The sequence below is a fragment of the Macaca fascicularis genome, chromosome 14 (assembly GCF_037993035.2).
Source record: "Macaca fascicularis isolate 582-1 chromosome 14, T2T-MFA8v1.1".
Lineage (NCBI taxonomy): Eukaryota > Metazoa > Chordata > Mammalia > Primates > Cercopithecidae > Macaca > Macaca fascicularis.
Genome location: NC_088388.1, coordinates 129,960,237 through 129,982,709, shown reverse-complemented (window position 1 = coordinate 129,982,709; position 22,473 = coordinate 129,960,237). Strand labels below are relative to the sequence as shown.

General features: G+C 45.0%; 1 protein-coding gene and 1 long non-coding RNA gene across 28 annotated transcripts in view; one reads left to right on the top strand and one right to left on the bottom strand.

Moving 5' to 3' along the window:
- NTM (neurotrimin) overlaps positions 1-22,473 on the bottom strand; it is a 1,404,754-nt gene that overhangs the window by 762,313 nt on the left and 619,968 nt on the right. The window contains exon 7 of one of the 27 annotated variants that reach the window (XM_074015667.1): positions 14,268-14,391. The exons of the other annotated variants lie outside the window; for them this stretch is intronic. Within the exon in view, the coding sequence (XP_073871768.1) occupies positions 14,379-14,391 (13 nt within the window). The 3' untranslated portion in view covers positions 14,268-14,378. Of the gene's footprint in view, positions 1-14,267; positions 14,392-22,473 lie in introns of those variants that run through there. 27 annotated transcript variants of the gene reach the window in all.
- The window catches only part of LOC123568587 (uncharacterized), a 36,965-nt gene that overhangs the window by 7,400 nt on the left and 7,092 nt on the right, over positions 1-22,473 (top strand). The window contains exon 3 of the long non-coding RNA XR_006691949.3: positions 1,202-21,811. This is a non-coding gene — a long non-coding RNA (uncharacterized lncRNA). The remainder of the gene's footprint in view (positions 1-1,201; positions 21,812-22,473) is intronic.

Here is a 22,473-nt window from a genome sequence, read left to right as displayed (position 1 = left end):
CTGGGGAGACAACTGACTTCCCAGGAGGAATAATATTGCTTCCTTTACAAAGCGTAGGCCACGCCTCTTCCTTCCACTGTGATGTTCTCCTAACTTCTCTTTTTCCTTCACCCAGGGAACTCTGGGACTGGCATTGACTGTAGATCACTGGACGGGCTCCAAGCCATCCCTAAGTGAATGTAAAGGTGCATGTGTAGACACGCACACTCATGCACACACACACGCTCATGCACACACACTCATGCACACACACACTCATGTGCACACACACTCATGCGCACACACACTCATGCACACTCATGCACACACACACTCTAGTTTGCATTTCTTGGGTGTGTCAGTGTGGCCCAGTGGGGATACCTTAGGCTTGGGACTCTCAAAGCCCCTCACACACCGCATAACCTGGGACAAGTCACATCACTACCATCTGGGTCTCAATTTATGCATCTCTAAACTACAGTATGAACAACGCCTTTTTCCTAGATGTTGAAAGAATTAAAGGGAGTGGGGCACCTGAGGGAGCTTTGAGAATAGGGTTTGTAGACACTCAGTGCAGCTTTTAGCTAATGGGTCACTGACTGGACTGGGGAGTACAGTGACATTTCCTAAATTGCAACCACCCCTGAATGGTTCACTATAACTATGAAGCATAAAGTTGGCATTTAAAGATTATTTGGATTTCCGAAGGCCGAGCCAGACTTGACTCTCTAAGCACATCAACCCTCCCCAGACACCACACTGGGCGTCTAGCTCCCACACCCACACAGCCGAAGTGCTCCCCAACACCCACGTGCCGAAGCCACGAGAGGGAATAGAGCAATTTGCTTTAAAAATAAGGAAAAGAACCTGCAGGCCTTTATCCCCTAAGCTAGCATGAGGCTGCTCTGGCTCGTGTGACGAGGCTGTGTCTGGTGAGCAAAAGGAGAGGCCCCTGGAGATTCCAGTGCCTACAGGTGGACAGTGCTCCAGCCCCTTAGAAGAAATCCACATGGGGACAGGCACATTCTGGTCACCAATACTCGAGAGATGACTGAGTAGCCTGCCTTCAGGTTCTCACTCTTTAAGAGAAACGGCCCACCCTTTCCATAGAGAGACAGTACAGGGTACGACTCTAATTTGGGAAAGATTTGGGAGCAGAAAAATGTCAGCTGGATAGAAGGCACTTGTTAACGAAAATAATCTCTATTTATTTTTCTTCCAGCTTCTCCCTGGCAATCATAGGAGAAGGAACTCTTTCAGAAGACGGGGCCTTGGAGGAGTGGAATGTGCCTGGGAGAGGCGGTCACCTACCTGGTAAGACTTTGAGAGAGAGTAGAAATTCTGTTTCTACCCAACACTGGGAGAAAACTGAAGTTACTTTCAATTGAACTGAATTGTCTCCTGCTGGTTGGGAGTCCCTGCCTTCGTTTTCTTGCCATTTGAAAATATCACATAGGCTAGTTTATGTTGGTTTTCTACTGTGAGGCACTTTATGCAAGACTTTTCATCTGTTCCTTTCTACAGTATTGAAAAACAGAAATCTTGCAAATGAGCAAACTGTGGCTTAGGGACACAGTGATAAATAAGCAAAGCCAAAATGTAAACCCCAGTCTTCCCTGTTCCAAAGCCAGGCTTCTGGGTCTAATTTTCCTTCTAGGAATGACAGAAGAGGACATGGGCTCCAGGCAGCAGGTCAGACTTTACCAGTAGCTCCCAAACCCTCTCCTGGGCTTCGGCTGCTACTGCTTCTTGTTTAGGAATTCTCCAGGGCCATGTCAAGAGGAGGGAGTGCGGAGTCAGTGGTGTTCTCCTGCTCAGCTCCACTGAGATCTTTACAGGGTCCTGAGCCTCCTCTCCAGCCCCTTATGCTGGCCCTGGAAGCTGTGGGGAAATGGAGAGCAGACAGACAAGAAGTGATGGCCATGGGGTCCGAGCTCTCCTTGCCAGGTTGCTGAGTGTGTGCCAGGAACCCATTCTCATTCCACCTGCACCCGGGAACATTCTCCTTCATCAGCAGAAGAGTTGCATATCTTGAAAAACTGAAGTTTTCATCTCCTTTTGATTGGGCGCTACAGCAGCTTAAAAAGCTTCTGCCTGAAAGTGCGAATCGCGCCACACCTTAATAGCCTCTTTTCTAGGGCGACGTGGGCTTTTTAAGCTCCCGGAGCCTCTGTGGGGATGTCTGAGCTGCTCGCGTTGTTTGTCTGGCGTGCATTTCTATTCAGGGAGCCATCTCTGCAAAGTCTTTCATTGCGCGCACAGTCATCCAAGGGAAAGAGAGACATGCTCTACATGAGCATTAGTGGCAGCTGAAATTTGTCACACCAAAGATCAAAAGGCACAGCCAGGTAAAGCAAGACAAAGGGAAGGAAGCAGGGGTGGGGAAAATGGCAACATCCAGCCTGGATGGGAAGGTTGGGACAGGAGTCACGGATGATCCAGTTTTGGTTCTTTTAATTCTGGAGAAAAATAACGCCTAAGAGTGTCCTTAGGGGGCAAACGTCTTCAATTGTTCTGTGTATCAGAAGGATCCTGGGTTCTGGGATGGGAATCTTGGCACAGATCACTGTGACCTTTTAGCCAGGCTCCCCTTGTACATCAGGGCACCTTTGATGGTCTGACCCCGTGGCCTCCCTAGGAAGTGCAGGGGCCAGTGGCATCCTTTCTGAAAGAGAAAGGCTGCCCTGCATTGCCTATGTCCTTCTCTGCATGCCAGAGGGCACCCGGCTGCACACTGACCCGCCAGTCAGAACACCGTGGGTTTGACCTGAAGTGTGTGTTTCTGTGCATTTCAATGGGAGTTTATGAAATATCTGGGTATTGGTCAAACTTCTTTTAAATTGACCCAAACCAGGGTCTCAGATTGCTGTTGTTGTTGTTTTAAATTGTTCGCCTAGCCCACTGTACCCTGCCCACGACAGAAAGCTGATATCTGGGAAGACAGATTTCACTTTTTTTCGTACGTGCTCTCTTCCTCCCAAAGCCCATATTACCAAAAAGGAGTCTCTGCGCTGAGGCACATTTGTGACCTAGTTCTGAAAGGACGAGTCCTGTATTGCCTTAATTAAATAGTACAGGATTCAGATTGCAGCCTTCTGTGCTGTGGGATCTGTTTCAGAGAAGGGAATCCGAAATCTCTTTTGTCTTTTTACACCATACTCTTTAACAAAGAGCAGAAACAGAAGGACAGAAGAACTGTCTCCCTAAACACAACGTTTTTCCAGCCCAGTATTCTCTTTTGACTGTGGTACCAAGAGGCAGCATGTGAGAGGGCACAGTTATTTTAAAATATTTTGGTTTCCCCCAACAACTAATAACGGAGCTTTCCTTCCAGAATTGCACCTTGGCTGGCCTGTCATACCAAGAGCTTGCCTGGGAGCTGGGGTGGGAGCTGGCGCTGTTTCCAGTTCTATGACCTTGGGCAAGATGCTCAAACTTTCTGGGAAGCTCAGTTTTCTCCTGGGTAAATTAACACAGGCATCATACCTACTCTACAGGATTTGGGGGATTGGTGTTAATATATGTAAATTACCAAGTCTGGTGCTTGGAGCCACTGCAATGTCACTTCGTCAGAGTCTTTCAGACGCAGTGAGCGGCTCCTGCCAAGCCACTAACTCCACTTCCCCTCCCCAACTCCAGCGTCTATAAAAAACATGGTTAATTAGTTACCTAGTAGTTAATACTTCCTGAGCACCTCATCGTTTGAAGCACTTCTCACAGCAACCCCATGAGGAACCACTACTATCCCCATTTCAAATCAACAATTGGAGGCACAGAGCAGCTAAGTGACGTGCCTGAGGCCGCACAGCAGAACTGGGATCCAGCACATCTGGTTGGAAAGCCACTGCTCCTAACTACCTGTCTGCACCGCTGTGCTGCCTTAGTCAGTTCGTCCGTGGCTGTCTTCTCTGCTACTGTGCTCCCTCTGGAGAGCCAGGGGTGCATCACTCTTGTTCCTTTCTGAGTCTGCAGTGCCTAGTATGTAATAGGCAATTCTGTTTACTGAATAATGTTTATTATGTATTTATTTATTTATTAATGTTTGAGATGGAGTCTCCCTGTCGCCAGGCCCATCCCGGCTCGCTGCGAGCCCCGCCCCCTGGGTTCAAGGGTTCTCCTGCCTCAGGCTCCTGAATGGCTGGGATGACAGGCGCCCGCCACCACGCCTGGCTAATTTTTCTATTTTTATTAGAGATGGGGCTTCACCATGTTGGCCAAGATGGTCTGGATCTCTTGACCTCGTGATCCACCCACCTCGGCCTCCCGAAGTGCTGAGGTTACAGGCGTGAGCCACCGCACCTGGCCTTGTTTTTAAATTATTATTTTAGCCTGCCCTGTTTCCTACGGGTAAACGCTCCACAAATTTGTGATCTACTAAGTCACTCCTTTTCATTTGTTCTAAAGGCATCTCTTTCAAGGTTCGTTTATTGCTTCTAGGTTTTAGACAATTTTAGGATTTGTGAACCAATTCTAGACCAGAGCCAGAACCAAGGAATGGAGAATGTTCCTGGAACGTGGCCGAGGAGTATTACTAGAGGATGGCTAGAGCTTTACAAAGTGAAATCAAAGGACCACCCACTTCAGAATTTCTGGGAGGCCTTACAAATAATGCTGATTCCCATGAACTGAATGAAGGCCTCTGAGGCTGAGGTCCAAGAATCTGCCTCCTCTCCCTCCCCCTCTTCCTCTCCTCCCTTCCTGGAGTCTTGCTCTGTCACCCAGGCTGGAGTACAGTGGTGCGATCTCTGCTCACTGCAAGCTCCACCTTCCTGGCTCACAGTGGTGCGATCTCTGCTCACTGCAAGCTCCACCTTCCTGGCTCACACCATTCTCCCGAGTAGCTGGGACTACAGGCACCCGCCACCTCGCCCGGCTAATTTTCTGTATTTTTAGTACAGACGGGGTTTCAGTGTGTTAGCTAGGATGGTCCCGATCTCCTGACCTCATGATCCACCCACCTCGGCCTCCCAAAGACAGCCTGTCTTTTCAGTAAGCTTCGAGTGAGTCTGTGCAGTTTTCAGTGACAGGAGCACAGACTTAGAAGTCTGAAGAGCAAAGATCAGAGGAAAAGGAAGACTGATACAGACAGAATAAATGATATCTGGGAAGAATTCAGGAATTAAAAGAAAAAGACAAGCTCCTAGGAGCCTCCCTGAGTGGGGACCACAGGCCAGAGCAGAATCTCAGCCCATTCTAAAGAGACATTTCTGAGGCTGGAAAGAGCATCCAGCTGGAGTCAAGAAGGTCCAGGTCTTTCTTAGGCCTAGAAAAGTGAGATAGAGGCGGACATGGTGGCTTATGCCTATTATCCCAGAGCTTCGGGAAGCTGTGGTGGGAGAATTACTTGAGGCCAAGAGTTTGAGACCAGCTTGGGCAATGTAGCAAGACCCGTGTCTACAAAATAACTTTTTAAAAGTTAGCCAGGCATAGTGGTGGGCACCTGTAGTCCCAGCTCTCAGGTGGCTGAGGAGGGAAGATTGCTTGAGTCCAGGAGTTTGAGAATGCAGTGAGCTGTGATCACCCTACTGTAGTCCAGCCTGGGCAAGAGTAAAACCCTGTCTCAAAAAAAAAAAGAAAAAAAAAAAAACAACCAGAGAGAAGAAAAAAAGAAAAGATAGAGAAAAACCTTAGTGTATAAATAGGAATAAAAAATGTCATTAAAAGACTTATGAAATGTTCAGGATATGTAAATTTATAGAGACAGAAAGCAGATTAGAGGTCGGGCATGGTGGCTCATGTCTGTAAACCCAGCACTTCAGGAGGCCAAGGCGAGTGGATCACCTGAGGCTGAGGCAGGAGAATCACTTGAACCCGGGAGTCAGAGGTTGCAGTGAGCCAAGATCATGCCATTGCACTCCAGCCTGGGTGACAAGAGCAAAACTCTGTCTCAAAAAAAAAAAAAAAAAAATCAAAAAAATCCCCAGCAACAATAAAAGGAAAGTAGATTAGGGGTTGCCTAGGACTGGAGCAACGGTAGGATTCAGGAGTAGATGCCTAAAGGGATTCAAGGTTTCTTTTTGGAATGATGAAAATGTTCTAAAGTTGATTGCAGTAATGGATGCAAAATTCTATGGATATACTAAAAGCCAAGTGTGTGGATACTTCAAACAGGTGAATGATATGTTATGGAATTGTATCTCTGTAAAGCTGTTGAAAAAGAGAGAGCATCTGGGAGCTATTAAGTGTACAGCTGGGCCAAGCTCAGTAATGTGAACTGATATATTTGTAATCCTCCCCAACATTACTAAGGCCCCTCATATTCTAAGTAGCAAGGCTGACTTTGAATGCGTGCTGGTGCTCCATACTCAACTGGCCGTGGTGGAATGAGGAACCATCAGAGAGGTGAGTGGACCTAGGCTGTGGATTCTAGGCGCAGTATGTGCAGAAGAAGTGTCCTCCTGCCACGTTGGATTGCCTCAGTGGTGGTGTTGAAAGACTCCTATGAGAAGTGTGGGTGCAGCCTGCGTTGGGGGAAGACTACCCTCTTTTCACATCTGACCAATCAAAACTACACAAAGGCCTCTAGACGGACAGTTGCTATTATGTCATATGAGACTAGGAGAATTTCTCACTCTTCTTTTCTGGGCTACAATCTAACTTCTGGCATTTGCCATGTGTCTTGGGCAAAGAACTTAGCTTCTCTAAGCCTTAGTTTCCCCACTTGTAAAATGACGATGCCATATCAAGTGAAGAGTAACAGGTCAGTGAGCTTTCTCTGTAGAAAGGATCTAATATTCACTGTCGTGCAAGAGGACTGTGAAGATTTAATGAGGTCTAGTCCAGGACTGAGCCTGGTATGTGGTCAGTGCTCTAGAGATACTGGCCACTTTTGCCACATCTTTTTTGTTTGCTGTTTATGATTGGAGGATAGTTCATTTATGAATAATCCATAATAATTTAGGCAAATTGAACTTACTTTCCTTACCACTGAGACAGAGAGAATTTTCCTCCTACGACTGTTGAGAGGATTCTGTGACTTACTATATGTAAAACATGTAAGACTCTGCTCTCAGCTGATGATGTGGTTTCAGTAGTGTTTGCTATGCTGTAGTAGTAATAATGATGATGCCATCATTACTGTTTATGAATTTATTTATTCAGCAAGTAATTACTGGGCACATATCATGTGCTATGATTGCACCTCTGTCACTACAAATGTCTGTAAGAATTTGGGTCCCTGGGAACGCAGGTGATGTTCCATCTCTCCCATCTGTTCTGCCTTCGCTGGCGCCATCTTCTCATTTTGATGGGCAAGTGGAATGGATTCAAGTAGCATCTTTGTGAAATAATTTGGGGAAGAAACATGCATGACTCTAACATTTACACAACTGAGCTGATGCAGGCTCATACTTTCATTTAGAAATTATCACTATTTATTAAAATGGAGAGGAGATTTTTTAATGTTTGTGGTAAACTGTATTCCTCATGAAATGGAAGAATTAATAGGATGGGCCCTGAGCAGCAATGCTTCCAATAGGAGATATCTTTTAGGCTTTCCAGGTCAGAGCTTTCCCAGGTGTGTCTGGCCAGACTCTAGGTTTTTGGTTTTTTTTTTTTTTTCTTTTCCCAGACAGAGTCTCACTCTATTGCTCAGGCTGGAGTGCAGTGGTGCATTCTTGGCTCATTGCCAACCTCTGCCTCCCAGGTTCAAGCGATTCTCCTGCCTCAGCCTCCCAAGTAGCCGGGATCACAGGCATGTGCCACCACGCCTGGCTACTTTTTGTATTTTTAGTAAAGAAGGGGCCCCGACATGTTGGCCAGGCTGGTCTCAAACTTCTGACCTCAGGGGATCCACCTTGACCTCCGTAACTGCTGGGAATACATGCGTGAGCCACTGTGCCCAGCCTCCAGGTTTTCTTAGGTTTCCCCGCAAGCGTCTCCCAGCCCCTCTCTTCCCCAGTCCCCCACAGGGTCTCTCTGGTGATGAGGAAATGATATGCTCCTTAGGCGAAATAGAACAGGAGCTTCCAAACCTGCCCATCTCCCCAGCTTGCACCCATCCCCTCAAGCTACACCCCCACATCCTAGCTCTGACCACCTTGAGGGTCAAATTTCAGCTGAGAAATTTTTCCAAGACTAAAATATGTGGCTTCTCTGAGGAACTGCTTTCGCTTCTAAAGCCTCTTCTGTTCAAGGTAGTACCTAGCAGGACTTCTAATCACAGGCAATTGACATTCTACTGAGCATCTTTGGAAAATAATCTGCAAACAAGAGGCTGCAGGCTATAAAAGTCTCTGTCTCTTTCTCACTCCCTCTTCCCCCTCTCTTTTTCAGAACAAGGCTTACAGCTTAATAAAAACACAACCCAAGCGGACGCAGGAAACCTTAGCACTTTGCCCAACAATATTATCCTTTTAAGAGTTTTATTAATCGGTTTAAAGTTGTGCCGCATTTGGTTAAGAGGTGCAAGGTGCCTTCCCCTGCTGACAAGACTGTCCTTGCATTTCAGGAGTTGGCACGGTTGGCTCAATTAACAGAATGGCTGGGAAAAGAGGGTCAGCCTTGGAAGGCTCGAGACTCACACTGTGTGGATGATGAGTTGAGCAGCAATTTGGCTCTACCTGCTGCATGCCCCTTGTATCTAGCACACGTGCGCACACAGACGCACACACACACACATGCACACACATATGCACATCCAGACACACACACACACACATGCACCAGTGGCAGGCACAGGGAGACTCCCTCCTGGAGAAAGCAGCATAACGGTAGCATAAAGGAGTTCCTGATTTGTTTTTATCTCCTTGTAAAGGAATTTGTACATTCTGCAAGGGAGACTTACTAGCTAGCAAGAACAGACAAATGCATCTGTCAATTTAGCAGCATCATTTGAGCTCAATCAGTGTGGCACTGGAGGAATCCCCTAAATGTTTAATTTCTTCTAGCACCATAAGCGCTGTGATAGGTCTTATCAGGATTATATTGACTACACAAAATGAGACCTGGTGTGGGGCAGTTTTCTTGAAGGGAGAGACGTTAAGAGCACACGCCAGGAGTCCATTTAACAGGTTTCTAATAATATCATCTCATATTGACATCACATTTTCATTCCTAACCACTTCAGGCTTGAGGTGCACAAAGGTTACTCATCCTCTTCTGAAACCCAGTGTTTTCCAGTTTGGGACTGATAGGACTTAAGGTCGGACAGAAATAGGACTTCCTGACTATGTAGATGGGTCCGCATAAGGACCATGATTCTCCCTTGAGAACGCTAGGCAAAAGATAGGCAACTGAATTTCATGGTTGTGCTGAGGACACGGGAGCTCTAGATGACTCCAGTGAAGTACACTGTGTCAGGGTGGCCAGAAGTCACGGGGCAGAGTCCCCACAGGATCTCAGGGCCCTTTACAGATTTCTCAGACATCTTTCTAGCACAACTGCAAAATGACTCAAATGTATGATTAATTTTTGCTCTAAAAATGGAGAACATAAAGGCACTTACTTGCTCACTCAATTATGCATCCGATATTTATTGAGTACCATATAAAGTCCAGACACTGCTCTTGCTGTGCCCTGCGGCTGGAAGGGGAAGGAGCCATGACAACAAAGATGTTCAGCCCAGCATGGAGAATGCCAACAACCGAGCCGTGTACAAGGTGGGGTGACGGTGCGAGAACAGAACCAACCCCGCTCTCACTGCCTGGGAGGCAGCGGGGAGGCAGGAGGAGACCTGGAAACCTCATGAGAAGACGCTCCACCTGGGCCAACAATATTGGTTGGACTTTTCTGGACAGAAAGAAGAGCTCATGCCGTGCCAGGCAGAGAGACAAGCGTGGATACGGGCACAGAGAATGAGAAACCAAGTGTTCAGGAAGCTACTGGTGTTTGGTTGAGGCTGGAGGTGGACAGAGAGGCAGGAGGTCCCTGGCGAGGATGTGAGGGGTCAGCTGCAGGAAGGGGGCTGTTCCCTGTGTTTACAGGGGACAGTGTTGGGGTGAGCAGACCCCCAACATGCAGCGCCAGGGTGTCTGCAGCTCCCTCAGATGTGCTGTCCTTCTCATGCGGGGGGTACCGCGAGCATCTGAGATGTGAGAAGGTCCAAAGAAGGAGTATGTCATCCTGGGCCATACCCCATGGCAGTATAGGTGACAGGTACTAGAAACACAGCAAGGGAAAGGGTTCTGTGGCCTGGGCAGTGCACACATGGGCAGACCTAGAGGAAGCAAAGGGCTTCACTTACAGAAGGTGTGTGTGTGTGTGCACACGTGAGCACATGTCTGAGCATGTGTGTTGTAAGAACATTCTTGAAGGGAATAATTTCTGGAGAAGGCTCAAAGAGGAAAATGAATATTAAAGTCACAATTGTTAAGCGGCTAGATCTCATGGTACGTGTTCTTGCCATAAGAAATTAAAATTTAAAATAAAAGAAGAAAAATGAATGGACACGAAGAAACTCTTGGAGGTGATGGATATATTTGTTACCTTGATGGCAGTGATGATAACATGAGTATACACGTATGTCCAGACTCACCATGTTGTACACAATAATTGTGTGCCATTTTTGTATATCAACAATACCTCAAAAAAGCTGGAAAAATTTTTAAAAATGGAACAAAAAGAGACACTAAAGGGCTCTCTCTCTCTCTCTCCTGCCCACCCTCTCCCTCTACTATGTGAGTACCCAGTGGGAAGGTGGCTGTCTGCAAGCCAGGAAGAGTCCTCACGAAAACCAGACCATGCTGGCACTCTGATCTCAGACTTCCAGCCTGCAGAATTATGAGAAATAATTTTCCTTTGTTTAAAAATAAACAAACAAATAAATAAGGTGGCATAAATAAATAGGGTGGCATAGGGACTATCTGCACCAGGATGAAAGCAAGAGGGAGTGAAAAGGACCTTTTGGTTAGTCAGTTCCTCCCTTAGTAAAATGGAGTAGATACTGACTAATTCCAAAAGAACATGCAGGAATCAAGGGGCATAAACCATTGGCAGAGAAAGCCTTGCACAAATATCTGCTTCTGCAGCTGAAGCTGATAAGCAATTACCATGTTCCTAGTGAAGCAAAGACTAATTTTACTTTCCTAGTGGCCTCAGGTTGCAGGACCAAGGCAATGTCTGGGGAGCAGAGTCAGATCTCTCTTTGGCGATGCAGCCACATAAGCACTTGCAGGCTGTTCTAGAAACAGCGAAGGAACAGTAGAGACGGTTTGCTCTAGGGGCCATTGTGAACCTAGCATAGAGAGCCAGGCCATTCGTTAAGCCTCATGGACAGAAAACCAAAAAGAAGAAAATGACCACCAATGCCTTGCACTATTTTTATCACCATAAAAAGCACAGGCCATCGTCTTGGGGAAGGGGGTTCATTTGACGCGGTAAATTAGTTTGAAACTTTTAATAGAGAGGGTGCCTAGTTATTTGAAATCAATCCAAGGATATTGTATTAAGTCTTGTTTCTTAAAAATATGTGGTATATGGTTTCTGTGCTGATCCAAAAAAAAAAAAAAAAAAAAAGTGCCTGGAGCTGTCACAGGAGAAAGAGAAAGCAAGTTCAGCTGAGGTCTGGCCCTGGCCCGCCCATGCTAACACCCACCACCCACCACCCGGGGGAAGAAAGTGAAGAAAGGGGAGCGGGGAGGAGCCTTGTAGAGAAGACGCCCGGGGAAGACAGTAAAATGGGAAGATTTTTCTTGCAATCTTCCCCAGAGAGGGGCTGCTAGAACTTCCATTTAGAGAGTGCTGTCCTTGACAAATGGTAATTTTTTTTCCCCACTACCCGATAAATTACTTGGAGTTAAAATTAATATTTTCCTTCAGAAAAGAAATCATCATTACCCTCAGAAGCAAAATTGGAGCTAAGGCTCCAGTGATATAATAATAATAATTTGCACTTGGGTGGATTCTTTGCGGCAAAGGTCTAGGAAGCTTTGCCAAACATTAATAATTAAGCCTCGCAGGTTCCCCCAGGAGGCAGGTAGCTATTATCTCAGCTTTCCAGATGTGGAAACTGAGTCTCAAGGAGGTGAAAGTGATTTGCCCAAGGTCACTCTGGGAATGAGAAGTGGGACAGAGATGGAAATGACAGAGCCTGCCCCATGCCCAGAGTCAGAGAAGCTTCTGCCTCTTCTCCCGCTGGGGCCGTGGAGGGCCTAGGTCTGCAGACCTCATGCATATGCAGGACTCAGAGAATCCCAGTCCGCTAAGCACGGTTAAAGGGGCAGGAAATGGGTCCCCAGACTATTTTCATTTGCAAGGTTTGGCTGTTTGTCACCAGGTAGAGCTCTGCTAAAATCTGGAAACAAACAGGAAGTGGTTAGGAAAGACATAATTACAAAATGCTCCAGAAAGAAAGCACCTGTACCACCGCTAATGGGATTACCTATGCATATCTAACCTCTATGTTAGCCTTCTGCAGAGTCTACATTTAAGAAACACGAAGGAAAAGCAGGGAAAGTGAATTTTTGACAGGGGAAGAGCGACTTCAAAGAGGCCTCCTGTGTGTGGGCTACATCTCCTGGCTTCATCCATCATGACGCGCCCTGGGCTCTGCTGGGCCTCCTTGGGAATTTGGTGGGGAAGGCTGTTTTCAGGAACCCAGGGCCTCTCCCCTCCACGCCTGGCTTAGCAACTGACAAATACCATCAGTGAATTCCCCGCCCTCTCCCCACCTTCCCGTCTTGGGTGCTGCTGACATATTTTGATATTTCCTCATGAGATTATACTTCACATAATGAATTTGATTCTTCAATTCTTCCTCTCCCTCTCCCTCACAAGTCTGTAGCTTCTAGAGTTTATCTGCTGCAAGATGAATCGCCCAGAGACTCTGGGAGCATCTTTCTTTACACTTCACCTCCCCCACTGCGGATGAGAAATAGACTTTTCCCTCATCCATCATAAGTCAGCGTGACAGGGCTGTCGGTCCCCAGGCCTGCCTTGCTGCATCCTCCTCTCTGCCCTGCCGCAGCGCGTGGCCTGAGTCCCGGCACCAGTTGGGACCCTTACAAAACACTTTGAATTGCAGTAGAACCAGACCAAAAGATCCTAAAAAATATAAAAGAGTAATAACAGGGAGAAAAATGACTTAAAAATAAAATGAGAGAGTGGTTTCCAAATTTCTTTATTCGGTGGCTTCTTCTCTCTTTAAATAGGACATTGTGAAATTCTAATAAATCCAGTCTTTTTCTTGACATGTTATCAATCTTCCAACATCCCTAGAGGGTAAAGGGTGAGTCCTGTTTGCCTGATTTCACAGGTGAGGCAAAGGAGACAAAAGGAGGTGAAGAAGGATGATGATGAAGGCTGAAGGAAGGAGGCTTTCTCGGGCCAGGAAGGGAAAGTGGGGGGCAACACGGTCATGGTGTCTCTGTGCGGTGGGAATAGCAGACTAGCTGGGATTCTGACAAATTGTTCTCTCACTCTGCCTCCTGCCTGTCCCCCAGCAGGGACTGAAGGAATGAAAATAGACCAATTCCATTTAAAGAGCTGGGTTGTGGGGGATCCTCTGGGATCTGTAACTAAGTGAATGGCCACAGTTTTTGTGCCTTGGTTGCGTTTGGCCACAGTGAGTGTCTCAAGAGTCCACCCACTATCCTTTCACCCTTTCTTCTTCATGGATAGAATGGATGGGGGAACTTTTGTTTCCAAATGTTATTGGAAGATTTAATTAAGCACCATTGGAAATTTTTGAATGGAAATTGCCACATTAGTCATGATTATTACCCATTTTCTTTAAACATAGGGCCAACTGCTAAGCTGTTAGGCACAAGCCTGGAAATTACAAAAATATTCAAATATCCATTATCTGGGATTCTGTTTGCCAAGCATCCTATCTAATCAGGGAAAGCCTGCTGGAACAGATGGGCCGTACACTGTGCCCTTCTAAGCCAGGAAACTTGGACATGCTGGGGCCCAGTGAATGGAAGCGCCAAATGCTGCTGCCACCGAAATAACTCATTTCTCCTCAGTAAAAGCCTGACTGCGCTTGTTCCCTTCAGATTGCACCTGCAGCCACTTCTGACGTCTGCAACACAGAACTAGGGAGGTGGACACTGGCTTTTCTGAGAGACAAAGGTCCAGGGTGGTCCTGCATGTCACCCAGAATCTTGCTGGGCTGCGTTCAGGTGCCTGGGATGGTCAGCCTGGGGGCACGGGAAACACAGAACTGACTTGAAGAAGAGGACTATTCAAAGTGGCTTGTGAAGGTGCTTACACACAGAGAAAGGGCCTTCCTTTCACTTCATATTTATGAGTAGTTTACAGAAAGCTTTGGAGCCAAAGGAAACAAAATTGGTAAACACAGTAAGTAATAGATTCAACAAATACAGTTAAGGATAAAGAACTAATTTACATTTAATGAGACAGCGATTGTTTATTAAATAAGAAATGGTTGTGCTTATTGCGATGGCCTTAAAGGTTTTTCAGGAAGAATACATTAAGCTTTGAACATAGCTTTTTCATATTCAAAAGATGTGACTGGAAGAAAGGAGAAAGGGAGGAGTCAGCAGAATGAATAAAGTATGTAGGAAGCAGATCACTTCTGGAATTTAGAGCATTGGACAAAAATCTAATGGAAAATAAATTCCACAAAAGGTTCTCTTCCTTGTGTGTTATACTGCAGCTGACCTCACGGTATTGATTTTTTTTTTAAGTAGCATATGATTACTAGAGAATTGATGGCATGTTGGAACATATATTCTGGCTATGACCTTGTATAATGTATTTTTGAATCAAAATTGCTTTGCATTTATGACTATGGGGATCTATGTCCATGTAGCTATCTCTGCAATCTCAAAGTGAGGAAGAACGGGATCTTCCATGTAGAAAGCTGGAAAACCTCTTAGCCTTCCACGACAGATAAAGCCAAGCAGAAAATATGACTGAATAGGGAGAGTCACTTCCATCTGTGAGTTGCAAAGGCCAGTTACTTCACAGGATTGGTTCAAAACTTTTACCTGCAGAATCTCCTGAAGACACGTGGGGCAGCAATGGTGCTCCTTTGCCTTTGTGAACAAATCGTTTTTTAACTTGCTGTTTCCTATTTTAAATAGCACCACATGCAGTGTCAAAACAGTTGAATTCGAGTTCTGATCTGTCACTGGCTGGTTGAGGCAGGCAATTCTAGCTTTCACCAATATTCCTCCCTGTTTTCCATGCTAGAGACTGCATTTCCCAGCCACCTTTGCAGTTAGGGGGGCCATGGGATGAGAGCAGAAGGGATGTATACACTTGAAGGCCAAGTCTTGAGAAGGAACGAAAGTGAGCCTCTCGTGTTCCCTTACTCCTCTCTGTTGTTTGGGTCATAGGTGTGATGGTAAGTGCTGAAGCAGCCACTTTGGAGCTAGAATTAAAGCTGTGGCTGTCAAGGTTGCTCCACTAGCCCTAGACCACTATTATTCTATTCTATTCTATTCTATTCTATTCTATTCTATTCTATTCTATTCTTTTCTTTTCTTTTCTTTTCTTTTCTTTTCTTTGTGGAGATAGGGTCTCTCTATGTTGCCCAGGCAGGTCTCAAACTCCTGGCTTCAAGCAATCCTTCCACCTCAACCTCCCAAAGTGTTGGGGTTACTGGCGTGAGCCACCATGCCGGGCCTATTTTTGGTATCTGTTATTTTTTTAATTTTTATTTTTTATTTTTTGAGATGGAGTCTTGCTCTGTTGCCCAGGCTGGAGTGCAGTGGCCAGATCTCAGCTCACTGCAAGCTCCGCCTCCCAGGTTTACACCATTCTCCTGCCTCAGCCTCCCGAGTAGCTGGGACTACAGGCGCCCGCCACCTTGCCCAGCTAGTTTTTTGTATTTTTTAGTAGAGACGGGGTTTCACCATGTTAGCCAGGATGGTCTCGATCTCCTGACCTCGTGATCCGCCCATCTCAGCCTCCCAAAGTGCTGGGATTACAGGCTTGAGCCACCGCGCCCGGCCTAGACCACTATTTGAAAGAGAAATACATTTCTACCTTGATGAAGTCACTGTTTTGGGAGAGGCCTGATTACAGCATCTTAGCCTATATTTTGACTCATATAGAACTCAGGTATAATGACCTTTGAAACTGAGACATTATTTTATGTGTTTCACCTCTATTTTAAACACAGAATTCTTAAGGGTCAGGAATTTATCTAACAAATTTGAGACTATGTGGTGAATATACCTTGCTTTTCCTGATGGATATTAAGGATATGAATAGGAAAAAATGAATGGAGAAGCAAAGCATATTCTTAAAAGTAAAAAGACAGTTGGTTAATCACTTTACCAGAGAACTGTCAAGAAACACCTGATGGAAATACCAGCAGTAGTTGATAAGTTTTTTTGTGTGTAACACAATAAAGACTATTCGGAATAGCCATATGTTTCACTAAAGAGAATAAAAAGAAGAGTTTTAGACCGGGCCTTGGGCACATTGCTGGAAATCTGTGATGCTGGAGGCTGGCTCACCAGGAGAAATCCAAGTCAGCTACAAAATATGCTGGCCATGGGAAGTAAACAAATGCAAACTTTCTGCTTTTTCTTTTAAAACCTCCTCACAGGTATTTCATAATGAATCCTTCAATTCGATATTGAATTTGATTTTTTATTAAGAAAATATTCAAGCATCACAGAAACATGGTAAAATAAACCCATATGTCTATTATTGAAATTCACTAATTATTAAGTTTTGCTGCATTTGTTTAGCTTTGTTTTCTTTCTTTTTTTTTTTCCATTTTCTGAGATCAGCATGAGTCACACACTGCAGAATGGTACATAAGAAACCTAAGAAACCTGAAATCCATCTTCCATCTCCTACAGGCTCAAGTCCCGTTCAGTCTTCATGAAGCTACTCGCAGAGATCCAGTGAAGGCAGAGGACGCCAGCCCTTCTCCTCCAGCTGACACTATCCCCTTATGTGTAGCTATTCTGATAACACTTGTTTGTCTTTCCAACTCCCTACTCTATAGGCCAAGGCATACACTGCCTGGGTTACTAGGACACTGCCAACCTTATTAGCAAATAGTAGTCTAAACTTCTCAGGGGATCATCTTGGAACTGTTTTAATAATAGCATATGCATATACCAAAAAGGTAGGAAATCCTGACTACTTGAGAACCAAACAGACTTGTAGCTCTAGGAAAAGGAAGAGAGGTGGCTGAACCCTTTGGAATCATAAAACCAGGAGCATCTTTATATAAAACCCTGAGGATTAGAAAACAGGCCTCGCTGTCTGTCCTCCAATTCCCTGACAGTCTGAATCATGACGGGCTGCTGGACGGGTATGGGTATTTCCAGCTCTCTGTATCTCAAGCCAGTCGGAATGAGTGTGTCAGGTATGAGGAGGGTTGTGCAGAGTATCCAGGCTGGAGGGGTTAGCACTAGGGAGGGCCTCAGGGTCTCTGTGCTGCTCCCAAGGAAGCACACAGAAGAATTTCCAGAGGAAAGAAGGCAACTTCAGTCCAGACCCGCATCAACCTCAAGCATCCGCCTTGCACAGAATGGTGTCTGTTTCTCAAGAGGCTGGGCTCAAAGGGAGCAATCTCATAGTACGAAAGACTCAGCAAGTTCATGAAGGCGCTTCCTGCATTTGTACGTCAGTACTAAACAGAATGTGTTAATGGAAGGCTGTAGGGGAAAACGTTTCATTGGTAGGTAACTGTTTTCCTTTTCAGTTACCTTGATGCAGAATTTCTAGACAACAGCAGAGGTACAAGTGAGTTATATGTTTGACTCTGGGGTTTTGCTCTTTTGAAATTCCAATTGTAAGCTGACATTGCCCATTTTCTCAGAGATACAGCCGTGATAGACCACTACTCACCCTCCACTCCCACCCATACCCCCACACCCCCTGCTAGCCCCTCATTCAAATGCTCCAAGAAGCATCTAATTGAGTAAGGCACCTAGGATCAACAACAGCGCCCCCTGCAGCCACACACAAAGACCCACACATCCCTGTGCGACACATCACAGAGCTGATACAGCATAGTCATATTAATTTAAAAATGTGTCTTCCAGGTTAGAAATAAGATCAGTTTATTACTGGTTTTAGGTCCAGGAACCTAGACTTCCTGAAAGGAGAGGGCTTGATAGGCACTTCATGTTGAAAGATCTTGGCAATATCACTCAGTCATGATGAGGAAAGGATTTAAACCTCCTTCACACTTTAAAAATGGACTCTTGTCCACGTCTCTACGTTTAGAGGAGGAGCTTGAAACACTAAACAGTGAAGTGTCTTTCACAGGGTCGGGGCGTCAGTGATCAGGTGGAGGTAAAGGCCATTGCTTTGTGAATCATGATCTCTTTTTTTCACTCCTCTGACCAGGTTACCCAACTCACAAAACAACTCGGTGATCACAGAGCATGTCCTGGCCACCAAGACATACATAGCAACCTAGTTACCCTACTTTAGTTACTCAACTTTAAGCCCAACTTCTTCCATTGGCTTAACTGGGGATATAATATTCATCTATATGTTTGCTTTAAAATACTGGAATCAGCTGCCTCTGGTTGTCATGACACACTGTTAAAAAAAGTAAAAGTTACAAATCACCTGAAATTCCCCTTTGCAGACACACACGCACACACACACACACACAGATACCAAGACGCTGTGTAAACCTATCATTAGGGTTCTGTCCCAGATAGTATGCAACAATAATAGCTAACATTTGCAACATAATTTCCTCAGATATGGTTTTTCTCTTAATTATAAAAATTCCCGAAGCTGGGTACAGTGGCTCATGCCTGAAATGGCAGCACTTTGGGAGGCTGAGGCAGGTGGATCACAAGGTCAGGAGTTCAAGATCAGGCTGGCCAATACGGTGAAACCCTGTCTCTACTAAAAATACAAAAATTAGCTGGGTGTGGTGGTGCATGCCTGTAGTCCCAGCTATTCGGGAGGCTGAGGCAGAAGAATCGCTTAAACCCTGGAGGCTTAGGCTGCAGTGAGCCGAGATCACGCCACTGCACTCTAGCCTGGCTGACAGAGTGAGACTCTGCCTATTCCTATGAGGTAGGTGCTATTATGTGGCCTTTTTACAGAGCAGAATACTGAGGCACAGAAAGTTTAAGTAATTTGTCTAAGAATTCATAACTTGTAAGCAGCAGAACCAGGCTTTAAACTTGGGTACTCTGACTTATTAATTATTAAATATCATATCAGTAAAAGTATAACCTGAAGCATTAAGTTATAATACTCTGCTTTTCATGTAATCTGTATAGAGGAGATTGTTCTTCTAAATGTATACTCATGACAATATTCTGTCTACCTGCTTCCCTCTGTGTGGGGGAAGAGGAGAGGTGGTGGTGACTTCCAGTTTTAAGGGCCTAATTCTTGCCAGGGGAAGGTGACTTGGGGATTGGATGAGAAGTGGACATTAGAGGCATCCTCCTTTCTAATCTTGTCACTTGTGTTCGTTTTCAGTCTTTTTTCAAATCTGTCTCTGTTTGTCTTCAGTTCCAAGGACATGTCTCCACCATGACAGCCCTCAGAACACAAACTTTCATCCACAAGATATGAAACTATCACTTTCTGGCAAACGCAAGAAACTTTCCATTGACTCTGTTCCCTTGGAGATGGGTTAACTTCCTCTCGGTCATAAACAAGGGCAGCACCTTTGGCATCTGGAACACTTCCTTGTTTGCCCCCTGTGGGGCCCATGTCTTGGGCCTTCCTGGTGCCATCACTCCTCAGCATTTAGGATGTCTCTACTCAGTCAGTTTCCTAGGGGAGTAGCTGCCCTGGGGAAGAGATGCTATCAGAGAAGTGGTTCTGTGTCCCACGGGGTTGTCATCCTCCTAGAGGACAACACTGGCAAAGAAAGGGGAAGGCAGGAGCAGGGCCATTCCTGCCTGAGCAAGAGCTAGAAATGTTCTCCCCATGTACCACCTAAAAATCAAAGCTGACAACTGAGCTGGGACCAGCTGATGAAATCGAAGAAGGAGCCAGCAAAATGCTCCCAGACTGCTCTATATTTTACTCACTCCAAATCTACCTGTAATTGGGTATGCCACAGGCTGCAGACTTTGGGAATGTGTAGGCAGTTCAGGACCATTAGTTAATGCTCCTGCAGCGGAGGGCTCTGTTCTACAATTCATGCCAAGAAAAGACCCAGAATCTACTTATGGTTTTCAAAGATTTTCACCTTTGGAAGACTGCCTTCAATATAGATTTAATCACAAGGACCCAATGGCAACCCTGTCTAATAGAAATCTGCTCAGTTATCCTGCTTCCTCCTAAGAACCAGACAAAAAGGAACCAAACCAAATGACATAAGGTATAAATTTATCTTGCCACAGATTGAGAACAATGTTTGCATTCATGTTATATTTAGGATGTGTATGGAATTTACTTTGTTAAACACATACTACCGATTTTTGTTTTTTGGTTTTTGTTTTTGAGACTGGGTCTCACTCCATTGCCCAGCCTGGAGTGCAGTGGCATGATCATAGCTCACTGCAGCTTCAAATTCCTGAGCTCAAATAGTTGTTCCACCTCATACTCCCAAAGCACTGGGATTACTGGCACAAGCCGCCACACGTGGCCCATATTGGTGATTTAGAAAGTGTATAGCTTTTTTAAAAGACCTAAGGTCTTTTGTTTTGCTTATCTGGCCTCATAGGGACACCTTGAAAAGTTTAATTAGAATGGACAACGATGACAGGTGCCCTGCCATCAACAGTTTCCATCCCCCACTCAGGAGGAGAGCTGGGAGATGATGTCTTCAGAAGGCAAAGCAAAGTGCATCCAAGCAGAGGCTGAGTTTCTCCAAAAAGTCAGGGATGGAAAAATCCAGGTGATTTCAAAAAACATTGTTGCAACATAATTACTTTTGATATACCTCAAAGTTGTGCTAATATACAATTTAATCCTTAGGGATTCCTTTGCGTCCCCCCTGTGAATCATCTGAGATGGCAATTAACAGCAATGAAGAGCCCAGGAGGACTCAGTAGACCAGAGTACTAAGAAATAGCGTTCTATCATTCCTTGTACCCATGAGTTGTTGTTTTTTTTGTGTGTGTGTGTAGGGGTGTGTGTGTGTGTGTGTGTATGCGTGTGTATTTGCAGGTGACCTAAGTGACCTTTATATAAAGAAAGATTATTTGCAGCAATACTTATTTACAAATTGTTACATCCCTGAGGATCTTAATTTTTCCTGCCAGAAGTCTCGGGTGACTGTATATTGTATTTTTGATCAGCTGATGTGCCACTAAATATTGGAGGAGCTTGATTTCTTCAGGGTATGCCTTAAGCCTCGAACCATCACAGGGTCATCACTGAAATCATTTAGTCTTCATTCAGCTTGTTCAATAACTTTCGCCAAGAGCATACTTTGGGTCAAGCATTGTCCTAGGAACTATGGACATCACTATGACAAAGCCATGAAGGAGCCACATAATCTCGAAAGGGAGACAGAAATGACAACACATTATAGTAAAAGTGCGTGAACATGTGTTAGTTCATAAGAATGAAACAAACCTAAGGAGGGAAGAGTTAACTCTTACAGGACTTAAAGGAAGGAAGAGAAGCATTCACAGAGGAAGATTCATTTGATCTGGTCCTTGAACCGTTGATAAATGAGTGGGATTGACCAGGCAAAGAGGAGGAACAAAGGTATTGACAGCCAAGGGAATAACAGGCTCATGGGTTAAGAGGGCTTGAGGTATCAAGTGGTCAAGTTTACTAGAAACGAGAGTGAAAACATATGTGGGTGATGGGTTGTAGATGACCATGTGTGCCACATGGAGAGGTAAGAACTTGACTTTACAGTTGATGGGGGAAATTATGATGATCTTACAACTATGATATAACTTACTTTGCGTTTCAGGAGGGTCCCTCTGAGAACAGTGAAGCAAATAAAATTATATAGACGGGAGAATGGAAACACCACCACTACCAACCAAAAAACATGGGGAAATGTTGCCATAATGTAAGTTAGAGATTACACAGTTCTAAGATTTTGATAGTGGGAGTGAAGGGTGAAGATAAGTTTCCAAAATGTGTAGGAGGTGGAAATAAACTGGGCTTAGAAACTAATGGAATACAGAAAACTTAGGAGCAGGAAGAGACAAAATGCCTCCCTAGTTTTTAGAATGGGATAGTGCTGTCATTCATTAAGCTAGGAAACACAAGAGAAGGAACAGACATGCAGGCCAGGAATCTGTGGGTCCTCAGGTGAAGCTGCCTAGTAAGTCATGACCAGCACACAGCTCGTGCTCAGGAGAGTACAATTGGTCTGTGTTCTCATCCAGGTTGCTTAAGCCTCTTTAAAAACCTGTAGAATATACACTACATCAAAAGTACACACAATATAGATGTACAGGTTGATGGATTATTGTAAACTGAAGATCCTTGTAACCACCACCCAGACAAGAAACGGAACATTGCCAGCACCCAGAAACCCTCATGGCCTCTCCTGCTCCTTCCCCATCAAACATTCCCCTTCCTCACAAAGCTCCTGTCCTCAATTTTATTATAACCATGCCCTTGATTTTTCCTTTTTAAAGTTTTACCAACTAATCATCCATTCTTGAACATAAGAGTTTAATTTTGCCTGTTATGGAATGTCAAGCAATGTGTGTTCTTTTTCTG